Source organism: Triticum urartu, chromosome 1A (genome assembly GCF_056163025.1).
Source record: "Triticum urartu cultivar PI428250 chromosome 1A, HENAU_Tu73, whole genome shotgun sequence".
In the NCBI taxonomy this organism is placed as follows: Eukaryota; Viridiplantae; Streptophyta; class Magnoliopsida; order Poales; family Poaceae; genus Triticum; species Triticum urartu.
In genome coordinates this window covers 89,753,766-89,772,835 of record NC_141873.1, presented here as the reverse complement: position 1 = coordinate 89,772,835, position 19,070 = coordinate 89,753,766, and the positions used below count along the sequence as shown (strand labels likewise).

The window sequence follows — 19,070 nt, the reverse complement described above, 5'->3', positions numbered from 1 at the left end:
TGGCGGCGCGGACATGCCTGTAAGGGGCGCACGGTGGTGGGTGTGGGGGCGCTCAAGCCGGATCTAGATTGGTTTTGGCACGTTGTTTGGTGTCCTGTATTGTCTTCACTCATGCAACTACACATTGTTTGATTGTATACATGGGATATGGTTAGGAGTTGACACCTACACATAACACACAGAGGAGGAGGCCAAAAAGAACAACACCGCCGACGGCGTCAATGTAGTAGGACGTGAACGAGGAGGTCGAGAGAAACGACGCCGGTCATGGCTTCAGTGTAGCAAGCCATGGGAGAGAAAACGGAGACCGCCCAAGTGTAGTAGGACACGAGAGAGGAGGTTGAGAGGAACGAGCACTAGTGCAACAACACGCGGGAGTAAGGAGTGTCATTAACACACATCACACATATGCATATGTACGTTCCAACGAGGAAGAAGTTAGATCTACTCGTCTACAGTCGTTGAAACGGAAAATGCGCAATACGAAAGTCGTGCGAAACTGCAAGGCGGAGCTACTGGTCAAAAGAAATCTCAAATGATCGACCATGCGCGACAAATTTGACAAAATTTGTTCAAAATAGCTTCAAACATGAACACAAAATTAAGCATTTACGGTCGACGAAGCTACGAATCGATCGCCTGAATGGAACCATAACATCAATGTGCATCTTCTTCGTGCAGAGCTTATCTCAGATCGAAGCATATATCGCTGGGTAGATTTAGAAGGGCCGAGGTAGAAAGAAGATTAGAGACAACCTCACTCGATGTAGGAGTAGATAGCACGCTTCGCATCTCACTTGCATACGTGGTGCGTGCAAGAGGGACCACCATGTGTTGCTGGACGTGACTCAACTCAGCCTGACTGGTTGTAAACTCCCGGTTCAGCAATCGGTTCCTACCAGGCTGCCGGGTCCGTGCGATAAGATTCTAGAGATCGCATCCATTCCGTGTTGCCGATATTTGTTCGTTTGGTTGATTGGAGCAGGGCAATACACACATCTGTGCCTAGAGGCAGATTGAAATATAAGAATTTCCTTCTAGTGTGCCATTTGTAACCTAGAAATTTATCAGTTTTACTAGAACTCATCTAGATAAGATATAATTTGGTCTCATTCATCTTTTATAGCCATTGGATGTGATGCTATAAGATGCGTGTGTGCTGATGTGAGTTGTATCTGTTCTTGTTTTTCAGGTGAAATTTATTGTGCTTGGTACCTGAAAGTTTGGCAGATTTGCTTGCGGGGGGGCGGTATACCAGGACTGGCTGATGGGTCATGTGGGGCTCGAGGCTCCTTTTCTTTTAGATCAACCTGATCTTGCTTTGCAAGTGCGTAATTCCTGTCACAGATCTGGACTTCGTTTTAAACTGGCAACTTGGCCTGCCTCCGCAACTAATAAAAGAGATGAAGCCACTTTTTTTTATTACTAGTATTATTCTGCACATGGTTGAAGACATAGCAAGCTGCTAACAACTGCACACACCGACACACGCATGGACGATAGTACCAATGTGAAGAGATTATTATACAAAGGTAAAGCACACACATTGTAACCAGATTATCTGCATATCTCATTATGTAAGTTTACACGCATGAATGCAAGAAAAAATTATTTATTTGGACGTAACATTTTCCTTTTGCGGGAAATTTATTTGGACGTAACAAATTGCAAGGACTTGCATGATGAGGCGTTCTCATTTCAGGTATTTGTGGAACCAGCCGAGCATTAAGCCAAGGGCTTGTTCGGCGGTCTTGACTGCGAACGGGTTGGTGACATTGTATCTGCAAGCGAAGCCATGGGCAACTTCTGGAAAGATCTTTGCATAGTAAATCTGCAACAAGCGAAAGTCATATGAGGCTCTCACTCACTTCTTGTCAAAGAACATGAATGAAATCTTCTGTGCTTATTGCCTAACTTTTGGGTTATTCTGAAGGAATTTTCTGTTTCATGAATGCAAATTGATTTGCATGCTTCCATGCACAGGGTAACAAGCCATGTAGAAACAACATAGTAGTCATTTGGTATCCAAATGTTTGGAATGAAATCACCTGAAACTAACCTGATTGCTTTGATGCAAGGCATCAACAAGCTGATCTACTAATGCTGGCGGTGTAACAGCGTCATTCTGAGCTCCAAGAATCTCAATGGGGCACTTGATCACTGAGTGGCAGTTGAGCTAAGAATAAAAACACATGTATAGTTCACCAATAAGAGTACCAACAAGATAAACAAAAGTTCACCTTTCATATCGTCGGCAGTGACTGCTGAAGGATGGGAGATGACAATTGCTTCCACCTCGTTTGTTTTCGCCACCTCCACAGCGAATTTCCCTGTCGGTAGAGGACGAGGTCATGAACCAAAAAAAAATCTCTAAAAAAGTGAATACGAACTAATCCTATTTGCGGAATTACTAATTTTCTCTTCAACATTTTGTATTCCAAGCATGCCGGCAATATAAGCATATTTCTATGTGTTGGTTTCACTAACCGCCCCAACAATAGCCCCCAACTCCAACAAAAGACTTCTTTTCCTTCTTCAATGCCGCGAAGATGGGTTTTGCATCTTGAGCTGCTTTTACCTGTATGTAAAGATCCGATCAGAGTGGGTAGAAAAATATAGACAAAATGAATTAATGAAGAATTATCATAGGTAAAGATGAATTTACCGGAGAGTGAGCCAGGAACCATTCTGTTCTGTTTGTGCCTTCTGTGTAAGGTTGTCCATTGAAGAAGTCGGGTACCACAACGTAGTATCCAGCTTCACCGACTTTGTCGGCAATTTTCCTTCATTTCCATGAACGCGCAAGACTTTTAGTTTAAACAATGATATGGATACAAATTTATTGGTATTGCACCCATGGTGATATGGGTTGGTGTTGATTTGACTTGGTTCCACAAACCGAGCCATTCTTGCTAAAACAATTTGCAATTGATTCATATCATTGTTTTGTACTTTTACTGAAGAGCAGTCCGTGCTCACAAATTTCCTAGTCATCATCAGTGAAGAGAGGAACACAAGGAAATGCGAGGAGAAAAAGTTGGTACCTCAACAATGGCGCTTCGAATCCTAAAAGATCAAATAAAGCACCGTCAACACCAAGTCACACTCACACCCATACTCTGCCTGCACATTCCATAATCAAGATGAACTGACCGTAGAAATCGGAGGCGAGGACGACGGCCCTGTGGGAGTGGGCGGCGCCGGTGACGTAGGCCTTGAAGCCGGCGAGGTCGTCGACGACCGCGCCGGCCTCGTCGCCCCCGGCCGTGAGGTCCGGCGGGTTGTCGGTGCACTGCGAGTGAGACTCGGCGGCGGCGGCGCCGCCACTGGCCAGCACGGCGAGGCAGAGGAGGCTCAGACAAAGCAATGCGCGCGGAGCCATGGTCCTGCAAAGCGTTGGTCTGCGCTGTGCCTTGCGTGCGTTTGTATTTGTAAAGATGAAAAGAACGTGCAGCTTGCGGGGTAGGTGGCATGGATTGTTCATTGTTGGGTCGCCTCCACGTCGCCGTCGATCGGGCTTCCTTTTTCTTTGCTTCTTGCAACGTGCCCAGTTGAGTAGTACGTTGTACATACACTATAGCATTTATTTTGTGAAGAAATCCTATTTTTCTGGTTGACCTTTAGGAGTCGCCATCGACGGGGGAGAGAGAGACCCGGCGCAGGGTCAAGGGATCGAATGGCGACCGACAAGCCGCGAGCGGGCAGGAAGGAGAGCACCAAGTCGCCGCCTCTGCCTCAACGTCATGTGGCACACAGACAAATACTCTAAACCAATGCACAAGTATGGAGGATCATGATAAAATATATGCAGAGCAATGATGAATCACGAATGCCCACGACTTCATATGAATTTGCCAATTGAAAAAATAACCAAAAGTACTAGTACATGAGAGAGGCGATGGGGATTGGTTTGTTCATGTTTTACCGATGAACAATGCAAAGGTTCGTCTGTTCATATATCCGCCCTCATAATATATAGCCCTTTTGATTCATAATATCGAGGTTTGAATTGGACTTGCAAGTGTATTTGTTGATGGCCCTTGTGCTGTATAACAGGATAGCTAGAGGTTTTATGTGTAAAAGGGGAACTCTGTAAATACTTTGTACCCCCCCGAACCCTAATCTTAGAGAAAATTTTGAGTGTGTTCTACAAGCGTATTGTTTATTCGTCTTCAAATTATGAGATAATTATAGCACCTTCATCATAGTATTGTAAGATTATTTACCAGTTTGCAAGATATTTACTGATATAAATCCATCATTTCAGTATCCACGAAAAGAAAACTCATCATTTCAATTGGTCTTTGGTTGGTCATTTTATTGTCTTTTGGTAAGAACTCATATAATATAACTTTCTGTCCAACCAAAGCTTCTTCAAAGTTTACAGGGAGCATTATCACATACTCCCTCCGTTCCGTGCAATTTTTTTAAGTCAAATGAGTGCATGTTTGACCAAGTTTTTAGAAAAATATATCAATATCCACAATGCAAAATTTATATCATTTGATCCATCATGAAAAGTAGTTTCATATATTATCCACAATACAAGAGTATAGGGGAAGCCGCATAGTTCAGGATTTCCTAAGCCCGTTTACAAATGTATTCATTTTCTCATTGGACTGTTTTTTGTCAATTCAAATTCTCCTTGTTTTCATACTTCAGTAGAATTATTTGCAATGATCAATATTCAACAACCAAATTCTATTATTACTACGATGTTACAACGGAGTGGTGCACGCATATTAGATTCGAGAAGATAGAGGGGAAGAACAGCGATGGCAAAGGGAGAAATGGCACCTGTCATCGGAAAATCAGCAGAAATTTTAACAAATATTGCGCCTTGATGAGCATCAGATGTGCACAGCCATCATTTCAGCGGATGCGTACACAAATAAGGATAGCGAAATCACTGTATTTATCCACAAAACCTCCAACCCAGACTTCAGCAAGAGCTTCAGCTTCTTCCCTGTGGCATGACCTTGGAATTTGGATGCACAGTAAGACTGGCATTTGCATCAGATAAACCAAACTAAAAACCTGAACCAGAACTGTTCACCCAATATATTCGAACATGATAGAAAGACAAGCATAGCCTATCTCAGAAATCTCAATGCGTTTTTGCCTGCAAAACCTTCAACTAAGATTAACTGAAGAAATGAACCTGGACCGTGATGCTGCTATCTCCATCCATGGCGCACCTCAGAGAAGTGAAAAATAAATAAAAACACACCAACACCAAAAGATAAAACAATTTATCAAACTTCACCGTAATAACAACACTTGGTGACATTAGGCCAAGTTCTTCAGTCTTCAGTTTCTTCATTGAGCATGCCATCGGAAGAAAAGTAGACTATCCAGCATTCGCGCATCTGTACCAGAGGAGCCAGACTCCTAACCCCAGCCAGAATTGTATCCCGACAACCTCAAGTTAAGCACCAAAATTGAGCAGCCGGATGAACTGATACAGAAATTCACACTATATATCATAATCATACAAGCAATATAAAAGCTCTGGCGAAACAGTCACAAAAGCATGCTAAATACTATATTCCGAAATTATAACCTCAGGCAATAGAGTGACCATACACATAATGGTGGCAGAACACAACACACCAACTAAGACTGCAAGCACAACTAATTACATGATACGAGGCTAAAACATATAAGGACAACTAGAGCAGGTTCGCGGCTATCATGTCTCAAGAATTCATATGGATGATCAAATGACATCCTTTTCCAATAACAGCTCTGCCACATAATCATCATAAGCTGAAATGTAGCTTCACATTCCTGCAGAAAATTCAGGGCATTCAGACATATCAGAAGAATTCACCCAAGAAGCAAACAAAAAGAAAATTTTGAATGGCAGAAGGTTAACTGAACTGTTTGGTTTAAACATGTCTGTATAAGCAGTTAAGCACATTGTTGATCAAAACTTGCAGGACACATTCAGCATATTGTAACTGTGTATCACCTTATCAAGCACCTTGTTCAGTAGGGTTCAAGAACGCTGGCGGCCATGCTATCGTGTAAGGATATATCAGCGGAGACGGGCAATTCACGTCCAGAGACAGCCTCGTCATCTTCATGGTCTCAAGATGAATGGAGAGCAGACAACTGCCGCTGCGCAAGAACACCACACCAGCAGCCACCCCGATGACCTCGCCCTGTGGAGTCTGGTCCAAAGGATCCGAAAGAATCATCGGTTCCATCGCCCCATAGAATCTCACAGACTTTTCCAACAGCGTCCATGTCAGCCCACCGGCGCCGTCATCCTCACCGTTCCAAACCTCAATGCATAATCCACGCATAGTGAGCACACAGAGCTTACCGGTGCCATCCTCCCCCTTCTCAATGACGTCGAAACTCTGCTCCCGCAAGAAAGGCGGGAGCGCCAGCACGGTGAGCTCCATCGTCGCGGTGTTGAGCGCCAGCATGTGCCTCCCACCCATTAGCTTCCAGTACAGCGACCGTTTCGCTTGCATCGCGCGGGATCCAGCGAGATTGGGCTGCTGCGCGAGGCCACCCACGTCGTCCCACCGGAGCTCAGCGGAGGAGAGGAGAAAGGCGCGCAGCTCTGTGGTTCCAGCGCGTCGGAAAATGCATACCGCCTTGAGGGCCGAAGAGTCGCCGTCGTCGGCGACGAGGGCGTACCCTACGCGGCGCCCACCGGGGAGCGCGGGGAGCGAGACCCAGCGCCGGGTCAACGGGTCGGCGACCGCGAGATCTCCGGAAGCCCCGTTACGCAACAGGAGGCTGCCGTTGCGGCAGTCCAGGAGCCGCCACGGGGTGCCGGGGCCATCCGGCCGGCCGCGGCGGGGGAAGAAGGAGAGGGCGAAGTCTCCTCCCTTGATGGTGCGGTGCGTGGCGCGGAGGAGGTCGGCGGGCAGAAGGTAAGGGGCGCTGGCCCCGCGGCGCTTGCCGGGGCGGTAGAGGAGGCATCCGAGGATGACCGGGCAGGTTGAGGGGTGGCGGTGGCGGAAGCGGCGGAGGAAGGCTGCGCTGCGGGCGACCCGGAGGAAAGGCTGGCAGGCGAGGGCCGCGCGGAGGAGGTCGGCGGGGGTTGGGAGGAGGATGAAGACCTCCTGTAGGATGTCGTCGCCGAGTACGGCGATGGTGGCGGCCGCCGGAGCCATGTGGCGCAGGATGGAGGGGAAAGTATCTAGCGCTCCCAGGTGCTCCCGGTGTTCCGATGCGAAAAACATTTTTTAAAATGTTTAAAAAATTCTGGAAAAATGCAACACATCAACGGAATATTGATGTCTCTTGTCACAAAATTTCAAATCAAAATTCAAAACATTGCTTGAGATACAAAAATAACAAATTTAACATCAATGTAATAATGGGCTAAAACTAAAGCCCAACTTATGTTATGTACACAAATTTATTATTTTTGTATCTCAAGCAATGTTTTGAATTTTGATTTGAAATTTTATGACAAGAGATATTGATGTTCCGTCGATGTGCTGCATCTTTTTCAGAATTTTTTAAACATTCTAAAAATATTTTTCTAACATTTGAAGCATCCGAGCATCCCAACCCTAGGAGCACTAGATATTTTCCCCAGGATGGAGTTACGCACCTGGGCGGCGGCGTTTCATTGTGACCTAATGTGTGGAGCAATCGCACAGAAGAGAGTGAGAGTGAGAGAGCAGATGGCCCGGCCCAATTCGGCATTTCATTTTTGGGAAGCTTCTACCCCAGTTTTTTTTTGGTTGTAGGAGGTTCTCGAAGGGTTTAGTTTCGTTTTTCTCGGGGGTTTTCGTTTTTGTCTTTTTAGAAGAAAAAAAATCCTATTTCTGAAAAATGTTCACGTTTTATAAAATAAATTCCATGTTTTTGAAAATTTCAAATAAAAAATAAAAAAAAGATATTAGAAAAATGTTCACAACAGTTTTAAAAAATGTTCAAGTTATCTAAAAAATGATCACAAACGTTTAATTGTCTTTCAAAAAATTCAACAAAATTTTAGAAAGTGTTCAATTCATGAAATAATTTTTTTGTATTTTCTGGGAAATCGGTGAAAACAGAAAAATGCCACTCCCTCCTTCCATCTATATAGGGCCTAATATGTTTTTTAAGACCGCCTTTGACTATTGACAAGATTAATAGTACATGACATACACAATGTGAAAATTATATAATTGAAAGCTCCTTTCACACACGAATTTAACGATGTGCTTTGTGTAAGTTGCATGTCATATATTATTGCTCTAATATTTGGTCAAAGTTAGCCTCGAAAAACGCATTAGGCCCTATATAGATGGAAGGAGGGAATAGAAACATAACATGTAGAAAAAATTCACTTGCTTCACCTGAGTCATTACAGTAGCTACTGCGCTAATGGATCGGACCCCTTATGGCACCCCTGTGCGTGCCTCTCCTATCTGACGCAAAGAGTGTCAACTAGGAGGTCCCTCGAACCCTCGACATATGCCCAGCCTAAAAACCCAGCCCAAGTGGCCTTCCCAAACCTCTGCCATTTGTTTGGATTGTCTAAGTCGTCCCAACCCAGCCCATATGTCAGGCAGATACGATGTCGTCCAGACATGTCCACCACATAGGACCCGGCAAACCGACATCACCCTACTCCCACCAAATCGACCCGCAAGTTGTTCTTCTCCTCATGTGTATTGCCCATCCTGCGCCCTCCCAGTCATGCAACACCCGGAGCGCTGCCACGTCCCCGAACTTGTTCATCGTCCTAGACCCTACCCCCACTTGGAGCACCACCCCCGAGCACAGTCGCGACATCAGACGCCACCCTAGTACGTCCTAGTCCTCATGGATGTTGTCACTGTTAGGAACGTAGCACAACATGTACTTACATGCACGGTAACACTATGAAGATGCTAGAGGTAGATCATATAGTTATCAACAAATGCGGCCGAGAAGAGATGTTGGTATAGACTTGTAGATTCCCGCAGCTAGGTTCAACATCTCGAGCCGTGAGACTACGATCCCTCTGCCAGTATCCATGCCAAGGAATCACTGATCAAGCATAGCTCGTTGTCTAGGACGAAGAAATGCCATAGACTAGGAGATGTGGCAGCCTTGCAGCAATGGTGGAAACTTGCAGAGATAGAGATGGAGAGGGCGCCACCAGATGGAATTGAGTGGTTGCCCCCTCTGCTATATATATAGACGCATGTGAGGAGGGACTCCCTCTCCCCTAGCTAGGGTCGGTCGCACCTGGGAGGGATGTGCCCCAAACCCTAGCCGCCGCCCCCTTTGCCTTCCCCAAGGCATGTGGGGTGTGCCACACTAATGGGCCCCTTGATGACCCACAAGTATAGGGGATCAATCATAGCCTTTTCGATAAATAAGAGTTCGAACCCAACGAGGAGCAGGAGGAATTGACAAATAGTTTTCAGTAAAGTTTCATTGTAAATGATGTAAAGATAATTTAATAGATTGCTAACAACAAGATAATTCGTAACAACATAAATATTAACTAAAGCAATAGAGTGCAGCAAGTGACCCAATCCTTATGTATGCTAAGGACAAGCCGGTTCTGTTTCTTATAATAGCTAAAACTCTCTTGAGGACACACAGAAATTTCATCAAGTTACTTTCACCATGATTTATTAAGCTATTGTTTATTGATTTCGCAAGTGTTGTGTGGGTGGACCGGAGGTAAGGTATTGTTCTTACTTGAAAAAAAAATACATACTTATGATTGTACCCTCCATGCAAACATGTAATTAACATAAATCTAACCATTGCATTAAACGATAAGATTCAAAACAGCCCCTCACGGAATGATTTCATAAACCGTGTTTTAGGTTTATATCACTCCCGCAACCCATCATCTACAAAAAAAATCTACAATGTCTTCCCATATGCCCTTTTGATGGTGAAGTGTCATGTAGTTGACGTTCACATAACATCACTAGAGGAAGAACAACACAACGTATCATCAAAACATTAAACGGTATTCAACTTCAAATGATTACTAGCAACAAAAATTCTCCCATGTCCTCAAGAACTAATGAATCTACTCACAAGACATCATATGGATCATGATCAATGGGTATAAATATGCAATGAACAATCTGAACATAACAACTAACATAACAATCTTTCACCGATAAATCTCCTATGCATCAATTACCGTACATGTTCTATTGGGCAAATCAAAGACCTAGAAACCCGTGCCCGACTATAAGGCAATAAGGCAATAAATGAAACAAACTATGACACTACTACTAAGATACTTTGCACTATGGGGGTAGTAACTTAGACTAGTGTCATGCATATGACACTAGTCTAAGTTACTCCCCACTATGACCAGCCTTATAAACCCATTCGAAGGGAGTATTAGTGATTCAAGATTCGTGTCTCAATTAATTCTTCATTGATGAGCCATTACTGATGACGAAAAATTATTATACGCACTATCAACAAAACCTCCAACCCAGATACACATGGCAGAACAGAACACACCCCGACACCAACTATAATTACTCAAACTCATCATTTTAATGGATGCATACATAAATAAGGATAATGCGTGTCTCTGCGAAATCAGTGTATGTGTCAACAAAACCTCCAACCCAGATAAACTCAAGAACAAACCCCAGACTAACCTGAGTCTGCCATCTCCATACGCAGCATGTCTCAAAATTTCACAAGAGAAGAGAAAAAGGCACTAACACCAATTGATAGAACAAATGATCCGGCTTCACCTTATAAAGGCACTCACTGGCATAGGCCAAGTTAGCTCTTCAGCTTCTTCCCTGTGAATGACCCTGGAGTTTGGATGCACAGTAAGACTGTCAAACAGGCATTTGCATCAGATTAACCACACTCAAAATCTGAACCAGAACTGAAGTCGCCCAATATATGCAAACATGGTAGAAAGACAAGTACGGAGTACTCTATAACGTAACTGAGAAATCTCATTGCATATTTACCTACAAAACCTTCAATCCAGATTAAGTGAATAAATAAACCTGGAACATGATACTGCTGTCTCCATCCATGGCGCAACTCAGAGAAGCGAAAAATAAATAAAAACGCACCAACACCAAACGACAGAACAATTATCAAACTTCACCATAATAACAACATTTGATGACAATAGGCCAAGTTCTTCAGTCTTCAGTTTCTTCATTGAGCATGGGATTGGAAGAAAAGTAAGACTATCCAGCATTCGCGCATCAGTATCAGAGGAGCCAGACTCCAAACCCCAGCCAGAAATTGACACGATATATAATGATCATACAACCAAACATAAAAGCTCCGGTATAACATTCACAAAAGCATGCTAAATACTATATTCCGAAATTATAATCTCAGGCAATAGAGTGACCATACACATAATGGTGGCAGAACATAACACACCAACTAAGACTGCAAGCACAACTAATTACATGATATGAAGCTAAAACTGTAAGCACAACTAGAGCAAGTTTGCGGCTATCATGTCTCAAGAATTCATATGGATGATCAAATGACATCCTTTTTCCAACATCAGCTCTGCCACAGAATCTAATCACCATAAGCTGAATGTAGCTTCGCATTCCTGCAGAAAATCCAGGGCATTGAGACATATCAGAAGAATTCACCCAAGAAGCAAACAAAGAAAGTTTTAGATGGCAGAAGGTTAATTAAACTGTTTGGTTTAAACATTTCTTTATAACCAGTTAAGCACATCATCGTTGATCAAAACTTATAGGAGACATTTACCATATTGTAACTGTGTATCACCTTATCAAGCACCTTCTTCAGTAGGGTTCAAGAACGCTGGCGGCCACGCTATCGTGTAAGGATATATCAGCGCAGACGGGCAACTCTCATTCTCAGAGAGCTTGGTCATCTTCATAGTCTCAAGATGAATGCAGAACAGACAACTGCCATTGCGCAAGAACACAACACCGGCAGCCACCCCGATGACATCCAGTGTGAGATGGTAAAAGTGTTCCGAGCCAATCATCTCTGCAATCGCCCTGTGGAACCTCACCGACTTGTCCACCAGCGTCCACGCCAGGCCACCGGCGCCGTCGTCCTCGCCGACCCAAACCTCGATGCAGAAGCCACGCATGGTGAGCACATGGAGCCCGCCGGCGCCGTCCTCCCCCTTCTCGATGACGTCGAAACTGAGCTCCCGCAGGAAAGGCGGGAGCGGCAGCACGGCGAGCTCTGTCGTCGCCGTGTTGAGCGCCAGCACGTGCTGTCCACCCACTAGCTTCCAGTACAGCGACCCGTTGGCCTGCATCGCCCGGGAGGCCGCGAGATTGGGCTGCTGCGCGAGGCCGCCCACGTCCGCCCACCGGAGGTCGGCGGAGGAGAGGAGGAAGGCGCGCAGGTCCGTGGTGTCGCCGACTCGGGAAATGCAGGCCGCCGTGAACACCGAATAGTCGCCGTCGTCGGTGACGAGGGCGTACCCCACGGGGTGGTCGCCGGGGAGCGCGGGGAGCGAGACCCAGCGCCGGGCCAACGGGTCGGCGACGGCGAGGTCCTGGGACGACCGGCTGCGCAGAAGGAGGCGGCCGTTGCGGCAGTCGAGGAGCTGCCAGGGGGTGCCGGCGCCGGCGGCGCCCGGCCGGCCGCGGCGGGGGATGAAGGAGAGCGGGAAGTCGCCGCGCTCGGCGACGCGGCGCGTGGCGGCGGCGGGGGGCGCGGGGAGCAGGCGCGGGGCGCTGTTCCCGCGGCGCTCGCCGGGGCGGTGGAGGTGGCAGCCGAGGAGGAGCGGGCAGGTGAAGGGGTGGCGGCGGCGGAAGCGGCGGAGGAAGGCGGCGCTGCGGGCGGCGCGGAGGAAGGGCCGGCAGGCGAGCGCGGCGCGGAGGAGGTCGGCGGGGCCCGGGAGCAGGACGAAGACCTCCTGCAGCAGGTCGTCGCCGAGGACGTCGACGGTGGAGGCGGCGGGCGGAGCCATGTGGCGCGACGCGGAGGGACGCCGCCTGGAACGGACGGGGGAAAGGGATGTTCCTTCCCCACTACGCGGTAGTTTCGGGCTGGGACCAGGCAGGTTGCTATATCAAAAAAAAAAATCTGATTGCTGATTGGCACTTTGCAGTCTTGCAAATTGCAATATAACCGCTCGGGTCTCATTTACGCCCAGTAATGTTTGCTTAATTACGTAACGACTCTAAAATATATATACTCAGAAACAACCCTGTAACACGCATTTTTCAATTAAAAATAAAAAGGGGGTGAACTGCAAATGTTCAGGATTTCATCTAACTAGGTTTCCACGCAAAAAAAAAAGAGAATATCTGACTAGATTTACGGCACGGCAAAGGGTGAAGGGTTTGGCTGGTTTGATGTCCCGGTGTGGAAAAGTTGGCAACCCAAACAATTCGGCCGGAATTGCTTTATTGCCTACGAACATTATTAGGAAGGCGGATTATTGTGTTTCTTTTTGGCAGCAAAGCGATCAGCACCTAAAGTGTTTCACCAATCTTTGACTTGGGAGCAGGCAGTGACCAATAAGTGGCAACCAATCACCGTCCTCTTGCCAAAGTTCCGTATCACAAAATTGTTGGATTAGGCCGTCCACGACGCAAGATACTTTATTTATTTGGAATATATATGTCCCGCTCAGAAAAACGAGACGGCAGCGGTTCTCTGAAAATGGAATAAAAATCTTTTCACCCACTCTTCGTTCCGTTGATGCGTCTAGTATCGTCGGTGGGCGTGTGGAGGTGTGTCTCCGACAAATCTGTTTTTGATGAATTTGCTCGGATCTATTCGTCGTTCATCTATGTTCTTGTGTCTTCAAGTTGGATCCTTCTGATCTACACACTTCATCGACGGCGGTTGCTGTACTGGTGCGTTGGTTCTGTGGGGCCTTAGCACGACGACTTCCCGACTGTGTACTACAATAAGGTTTGCCCGGCTCCAGTGAGGAAGGCACGATGACAGCAGCTTGTCTTCGGCTCGCTTCAGTGCTTGTACTCGTCACTAGGTGGTCTACGGATTTGGATGTAATTTTATTATTTCTAGTAATCGTTGTAATACCATTGTTGAAGATGAATAAATCAAAAGTTTTTCTTGCAATATGTGTGTAAAGATCTATATTATATCAATAGAACACCGGATACAATGAGATATAGGTTAACTGAACACATAAAAATCCTACCAAAAGAAACTAAACCCACATAAACGAAAACTACCCTAAACAAGGGGGGCGGGCTATGACTAGGACCAAATGCCTCTAAAATCTTGCCAAAGCCACAATAAAACGTGTCCTCATTGCACAACCGTGCTCACGGCAATAGTTGACAACATCAAGGAATCCAACCGCAAAGACGTTAGAGAAACAAGTCTAGTTCAATTGTCGTAAATAGTAGACCGCCACGAAACAAATCTCGTTGAATCGCCGTAATAGTAGACCGATACGTCTTCAATGTATCTATAATTTTTTTATTGTTTCATGCTATTATATTATCTGTTTTGGATGATAACGGGCTTTATTTTATAATTTTATATTATTTTTGGGACTAACTTATTAACCGGAGGCCTAGCCCAAATTGCTGTTTTTTTGTCTATTTTAGTGTTTCGCAGAAAAGGAATATCAAACAGAGTCCAAACGGAATGAAACCTTCGGGAGCGTTATTTTTGGAACAAACGTGATCCAGGAGACTTGGAGTGGACGTCAAGCAACAGACTTGGAGTGGACGTCAAGATCCAGGAGACTTGGAGTGGAGAGTCCAAACGTGATCCACTATGGCGTCGTATCTTATGAATCCGGCATCTTCGTGCACCCCTATATTCTCTCGTTCCCAGTCATCCGATTTAAATCCTGCGTGTCTGCTCAGTCGTAGGAATTTTTGCACTAAGCCGCCCGCCTCCGGTCCTGTACGTCCGTAAGTTAATCGTGCAGATTTGCAAGGGCACCCCTCAACAGACCAGACATGCGAAACCCACGTTCCCGATCACCATGGCGGCGGCCTGCGGCTAGAGACGAAGAACTCTCGTACGCCCTAAACTTCCAGAAGACTGGATCCTGGGTGCAGGCGTACACACAAAGGTTAATACAACATCCCAAATCCATCTCTTCTGCCCCTTGCCTTGCGGTGCCCTGTTCCTGCTGAAAGCAGATCGCTTTGCGTCAGGTCTTCAGGAGCATTATATTGGGAAAAACAATGCTCTGTATGAGGGAAAACAATGATCCAGTACTTATTATTGAGAAAAACAATGAACCAAATCACTTTTCAAAACTTAATTCTCGTTAACTTGATGCAAACATAGGTTTCTGTGGTGGATATGTTGTGATTGAACTTAATGGGATGCATGTGATGTAGCTCATATTTACTGTTCGAGATTATGCTAGTTTGGTAGTGAAAATTTATCCTGAATGAAACTCTTCTTGTTGACATCCATTCAAGTGCTGCCAAATTTTATAGTAAAGTTGGGAATCGCTATTCTAGATTTTACCTGCACATACATCTACATTGTCGAGGGTCTGTAACTTTGTACACTGATTGTCATTTGAATGACAGTGACCAGGTCTGTCAGTTAGTGTTGGGTCTAAATCCATATTGGGTTGTATTTCTCTCAAAATGTGTGTTGGTTTTCTGGTTAGTTCTAAAGGCTTATCATGTACCTGTTGGTGCAGGTGCAGCAATGGGATCTACAAATATGTGGCAGATGCACATGAACGAGGAAGGATTTAATACACCCATAAAGAAAGCAAGTGTTCCTCTCTGTGTAAGTCAATTGCTGTTGCCGAACAACAGGCGTACTCATTTTACTTATTTGTACATGAAAGTGCTTATTAATTCATCCTTTATGTTCCAGTGCTCGTCCTTTATACCTGAATGTGAAGATGATTTGAAGCCTAAAGTGGGGATGACATTTGAAGGATTGAAGGCCATGGAGGAGTTCTACAAATCTTATGCACATCAATCTGGGTTTGGAGTTCGCATTGGGCAACAAAAGAAGTTAGAAAATGAGGTAGTTCGCACTAAACGATACATGTGTAATAGACAAGGATTCAAGTCTGAAAATGGTAACAAGATTGACGATCCATCAAAGAAGAGGCGTAAGAACACAGACACAAGGTGCGGTTGTGATGCACACATCTTTGTGAAGTTATGTGCTAATGATACCTACAAGATAGAATCATGGGTCGAGCACCACAGCCATGGTCTTGTGTCACCGGATAAGCGTCATTTGATCAGATCAAATCGCCGAGTTAGCGAGAGGGCAAATAACACATTGTACACATGCAGCAAAGCAAGCATAGGCACCTGTCAGGCATACAGGCTCCTACACGTCAGCGAGGGTGGATTTGCGAATGCTGGATGCATGAAAAGGGACTTGCAAAACTACTACTGTGACCTCAGATTAAAAATTAGGAATGCAGATGCTCAAATGTTTGTGGCCCAGCTAGGTAGAAAGCAGGAAGTTAATTCAGCATTTTTCTATGATTTTGTTGTCAGTGCTGAAGGAAAGTTGATGTATGTGTTCTGGGCAGATGCCACAAGCAGGAAGAACTACAAACATTTCGGTAGTGTGGTGTCCTTTGATTCTACATGTACTACTAATCAGTATGACATGATCTTTGCACCATTTACAGGAGTTAATCATCATTTACAAAGTGTGTTCTTTGGTGCTGCGTTCTTACTAAATGAGAAGACCGAGTCATATGTCTGGTTGTTTGAGACCTTCCTGAAGGCAATGGGAGGTGTAGCGCTGACACTCATCATAACCGATGAAGCTACTAGCATTAAGAATGGAATTGATGAAGTTTTTCCAACCTCAGTACACAGGTTGTGCATGTGGCATATAATGGAAAAACTTCCTGAGAAGCTTGGACCTGCGATTAGAGAAGAATCTGAATTTTGGAAGAGGATGAATGCATGTGTATGGGGTTCAGAAACCGTGACCGAGTTTGAGTTAGAGTGGAATTCTATAATTTCAGAGTATGGGTTGGAGGATAATGAATGGTTGACTAAAAGGTTTAGCCTCAGAGAGTCATGGATACCAGCCTATTTTATGGACATACCACCGGCAGGCATTCTTCGAACTACTTCAAGGTCTGAAAGTGCAAATTCATTCTTTAACCGATTCATTCATCGCAGGCTCACTTTTGTTGAGTTCTGGCTTAGGTTTGAAACGGCTTTAGAATGTCAACGTCAAGAGGAGTTGATTGCCGACAATTCAAGCATCCATAGGATCCCCCAACTAGTGACACCGTGGGCAATGGAGAAACAAGGTAGTCAAGTATTCACACATGAAGTGTTTGGGAAATTTCAGGAACAAGTTATTGCAGCAAGAGATCATTGTTGTGTTCAAGGAATTGCACAAGATGGGGGAATAAAAGTAGTGACCTTCAAAACGGGAGCCAGTAGGGTAAGGGAGGTCCGTTGTGACACGACAACCATGATAGCTAACTGTTCATGCAAGTTATATGAGTCACATGGAATCCCATGCCGCCATATTGTCCAAGTGATGCGAATTGAAAATCAAAAGGAGCTTCCAACCTTCTATATTATGGAAAGATGGAAGAAACGGTGTAAAAGGTATGAAAGTTATAAAAATCAATGCTCTTCTCTTTTTTAAATCATATGATTGACATACAGAAAATTGCAGTGAGAGTGTTTACGATGAGCAAGGGAACCTTCTAGAAGAAAATCCCACCGATTCCTTGGATGCAGCCGCAAGGAAGAAGATTTCAACAGTACGCAACAAGTTGGAAGATCTAATTCAAAGAGCCAAGCAATCAGATGAAGGCATGGACTTTTTAGTATCAAGTGTTCTGAGCATTGAGGAGCCTCTGAACCAAATGGTTCCCAATGCAGTCAAGCACACTAGGCAAGAGGAATATGAGGCGTTTATTGGTTGCAACATTCCTACTCAAGTTGACATACACCCGCCAAATGATGGCCATTCGGTAGGGAGATGTAAAAGAATAAAAAGAGCAAAGGAAATGAATGGGGAAAAACAAAAGGAGAAGAAAAAATAAGCCAAGGCCAAGGTCACACGCTTGTGCAAGACGTGCAACCAAATAGGGTTTCATGACAGTCGCAATTGTCCTAGCAAAAAAGGTCATGAAAAAGAAGCCATGAATGTGCAACAAATGCTTCCAGATGGTGCATGATGATAGCTACAAGTCTTCGAAAAATAGATGATGTTTAATCCCATTTATTCAGTTTATTGAATGTTTGAATTTATGCACTGGATTCGAACTTGTGCTTTGTCCAACTGTTTATGTTATTTGTATCAGATTTGATTCATGCTTAATTAAGTGTGAGTGGTGAGCAGATGCATGAGTTTTGATTCATGTATCAAAGTTTGGAAGCTTGTTCTTGTTTATGAGTAGTTGAAGAAAAAAATTGAATGCATAAGATGTTCGACGGAGCAGCCATATACTAATTGCGGCTAGCATGTATCAGGTGTTTCCGTCTGAATTTTAATTCAAAACAACTTAGAAGCACTTGTTTATGAGCTTTATCCATCAATGGCAGTCACCCAGGAGAACTAGATGTACAAGAATCATGGCTAGCTGATGATCTGATCTATTTGTGTTGTTACCTACTTACTACCCGAAGTACTAGTTATACTGTAATAATTTTTCAGTGTAAAATGAGACTTGTAGGCCAAACTGCAGCATGAATCTTGTACGAGCAGCCCAGATTACAAACTGCCAGTAAGCATGAACAATAGCATTCATCAAAATAAAGTAAACCAACCATTTCTCTAAAAAGAATGAGTCACCAATAAGTGGACATTCACTTGTTTCTGAATTTCTTTGCAAGAACAAGCAATCCCTGTCATATTCATTATGTGCAAGAGAGAGTTTAGTTACAAGTACTTGGGGTCACAAGAACATGCTCTTGTTCCCAACCGAACCCAAAGGAATTGGTCCAAACCACCAACGCACGTTGTTGCTACTCCTACCTAGAGCCTGCCCTGTACTCACACTGCTTCTATATTTTATATTCACTTATTTCTGAAGTATGATGCTCGATTGGCACCAACAGCAACTCGTATGATATTCTTACAGAAATCACCAATAGCAAGTCATCTGATAAGAACTAGCTACATGGTCGCAATAGTGGTCGGGTTGTGCTAGTCTTGGGTTGTGTCGAAGGAGCTCCAGGACGGTTTTGCCTGAA

General features: G+C 44.7%; 3 protein-coding genes and 1 pseudogene across 4 annotated transcripts; 1 reads left to right on the top strand and 3 right to left on the bottom strand.

Annotated features, from left to right (window-relative positions):
• Positions 1-1,495: 1,495 nt before the first annotated feature.
• On the bottom strand, positions 1,496-3,433 carry LOC147990180 (endo-1,3;1,4-beta-D-glucanase-like). Its single transcript, XM_087514098.1, has 7 exons — positions 3,154-3,433; positions 3,045-3,066; positions 2,666-2,783; positions 2,488-2,578; positions 2,241-2,330; positions 2,060-2,160; positions 1,496-1,831 (listed from the first exon to the last, which is right to left on the bottom strand). Exons 1-7 carry the CDS (start codon positions 3,380-3,382, stop codon positions 1,694-1,696), a joined length of 789 nt encoding a protein of 262 aa, XP_087370224.1. The 5' UTR covers positions 3,383-3,433; the 3' UTR covers positions 1,496-1,693.
• A 2,085-nt stretch (positions 3,434-5,518) lies between these two features.
• On the bottom strand, positions 5,519-7,200 carry LOC147990179 (uncharacterized). Its single transcript, XM_087514074.1, has 2 exons — positions 5,975-7,200; positions 5,519-5,790 (listed from the first exon to the last, which is right to left on the bottom strand). The coding sequence occupies exon 1, from the start codon at positions 7,134-7,136 to the stop codon at positions 5,979-5,981; it is 1,158 nt and encodes a 385-aa protein (XP_087370200.1). The 5' UTR covers positions 7,137-7,200; the 3' UTR covers positions 5,519-5,790; positions 5,975-5,978.
• A 4,050-nt stretch (positions 7,201-11,250) lies between these two features.
• LOC147990178 (uncharacterized) lies at positions 11,251-12,967 on the bottom strand. Of its 2 annotated transcripts, none has more exons than XM_087514088.1 (2): positions 11,692-12,967; positions 11,251-11,527 (listed from the first exon to the last, which is right to left on the bottom strand). In XM_087514088.1, exon 1 carries the CDS (start codon positions 12,878-12,880, stop codon positions 11,717-11,719), a length of 1,164 nt encoding a protein of 387 aa, XP_087370214.1. In that variant the 5' UTR covers positions 12,881-12,967; the 3' UTR covers positions 11,251-11,527; positions 11,692-11,716. The 2 variants fall into 2 exon arrangements, with proteins under 2 accessions (XP_087370214.1, XP_087370205.1); XM_087514079.1 differs by having other exon boundaries at positions 11,713-12,966.
• A 2,606-nt stretch (positions 12,968-15,573) lies between these two features.
• Positions 15,574-18,052, top strand: LOC147990177 (protein FAR1-RELATED SEQUENCE 5-like; annotated as a pseudogene).
• The last annotated feature ends 1,018 nt before the right edge of the window (positions 18,053-19,070 follow it).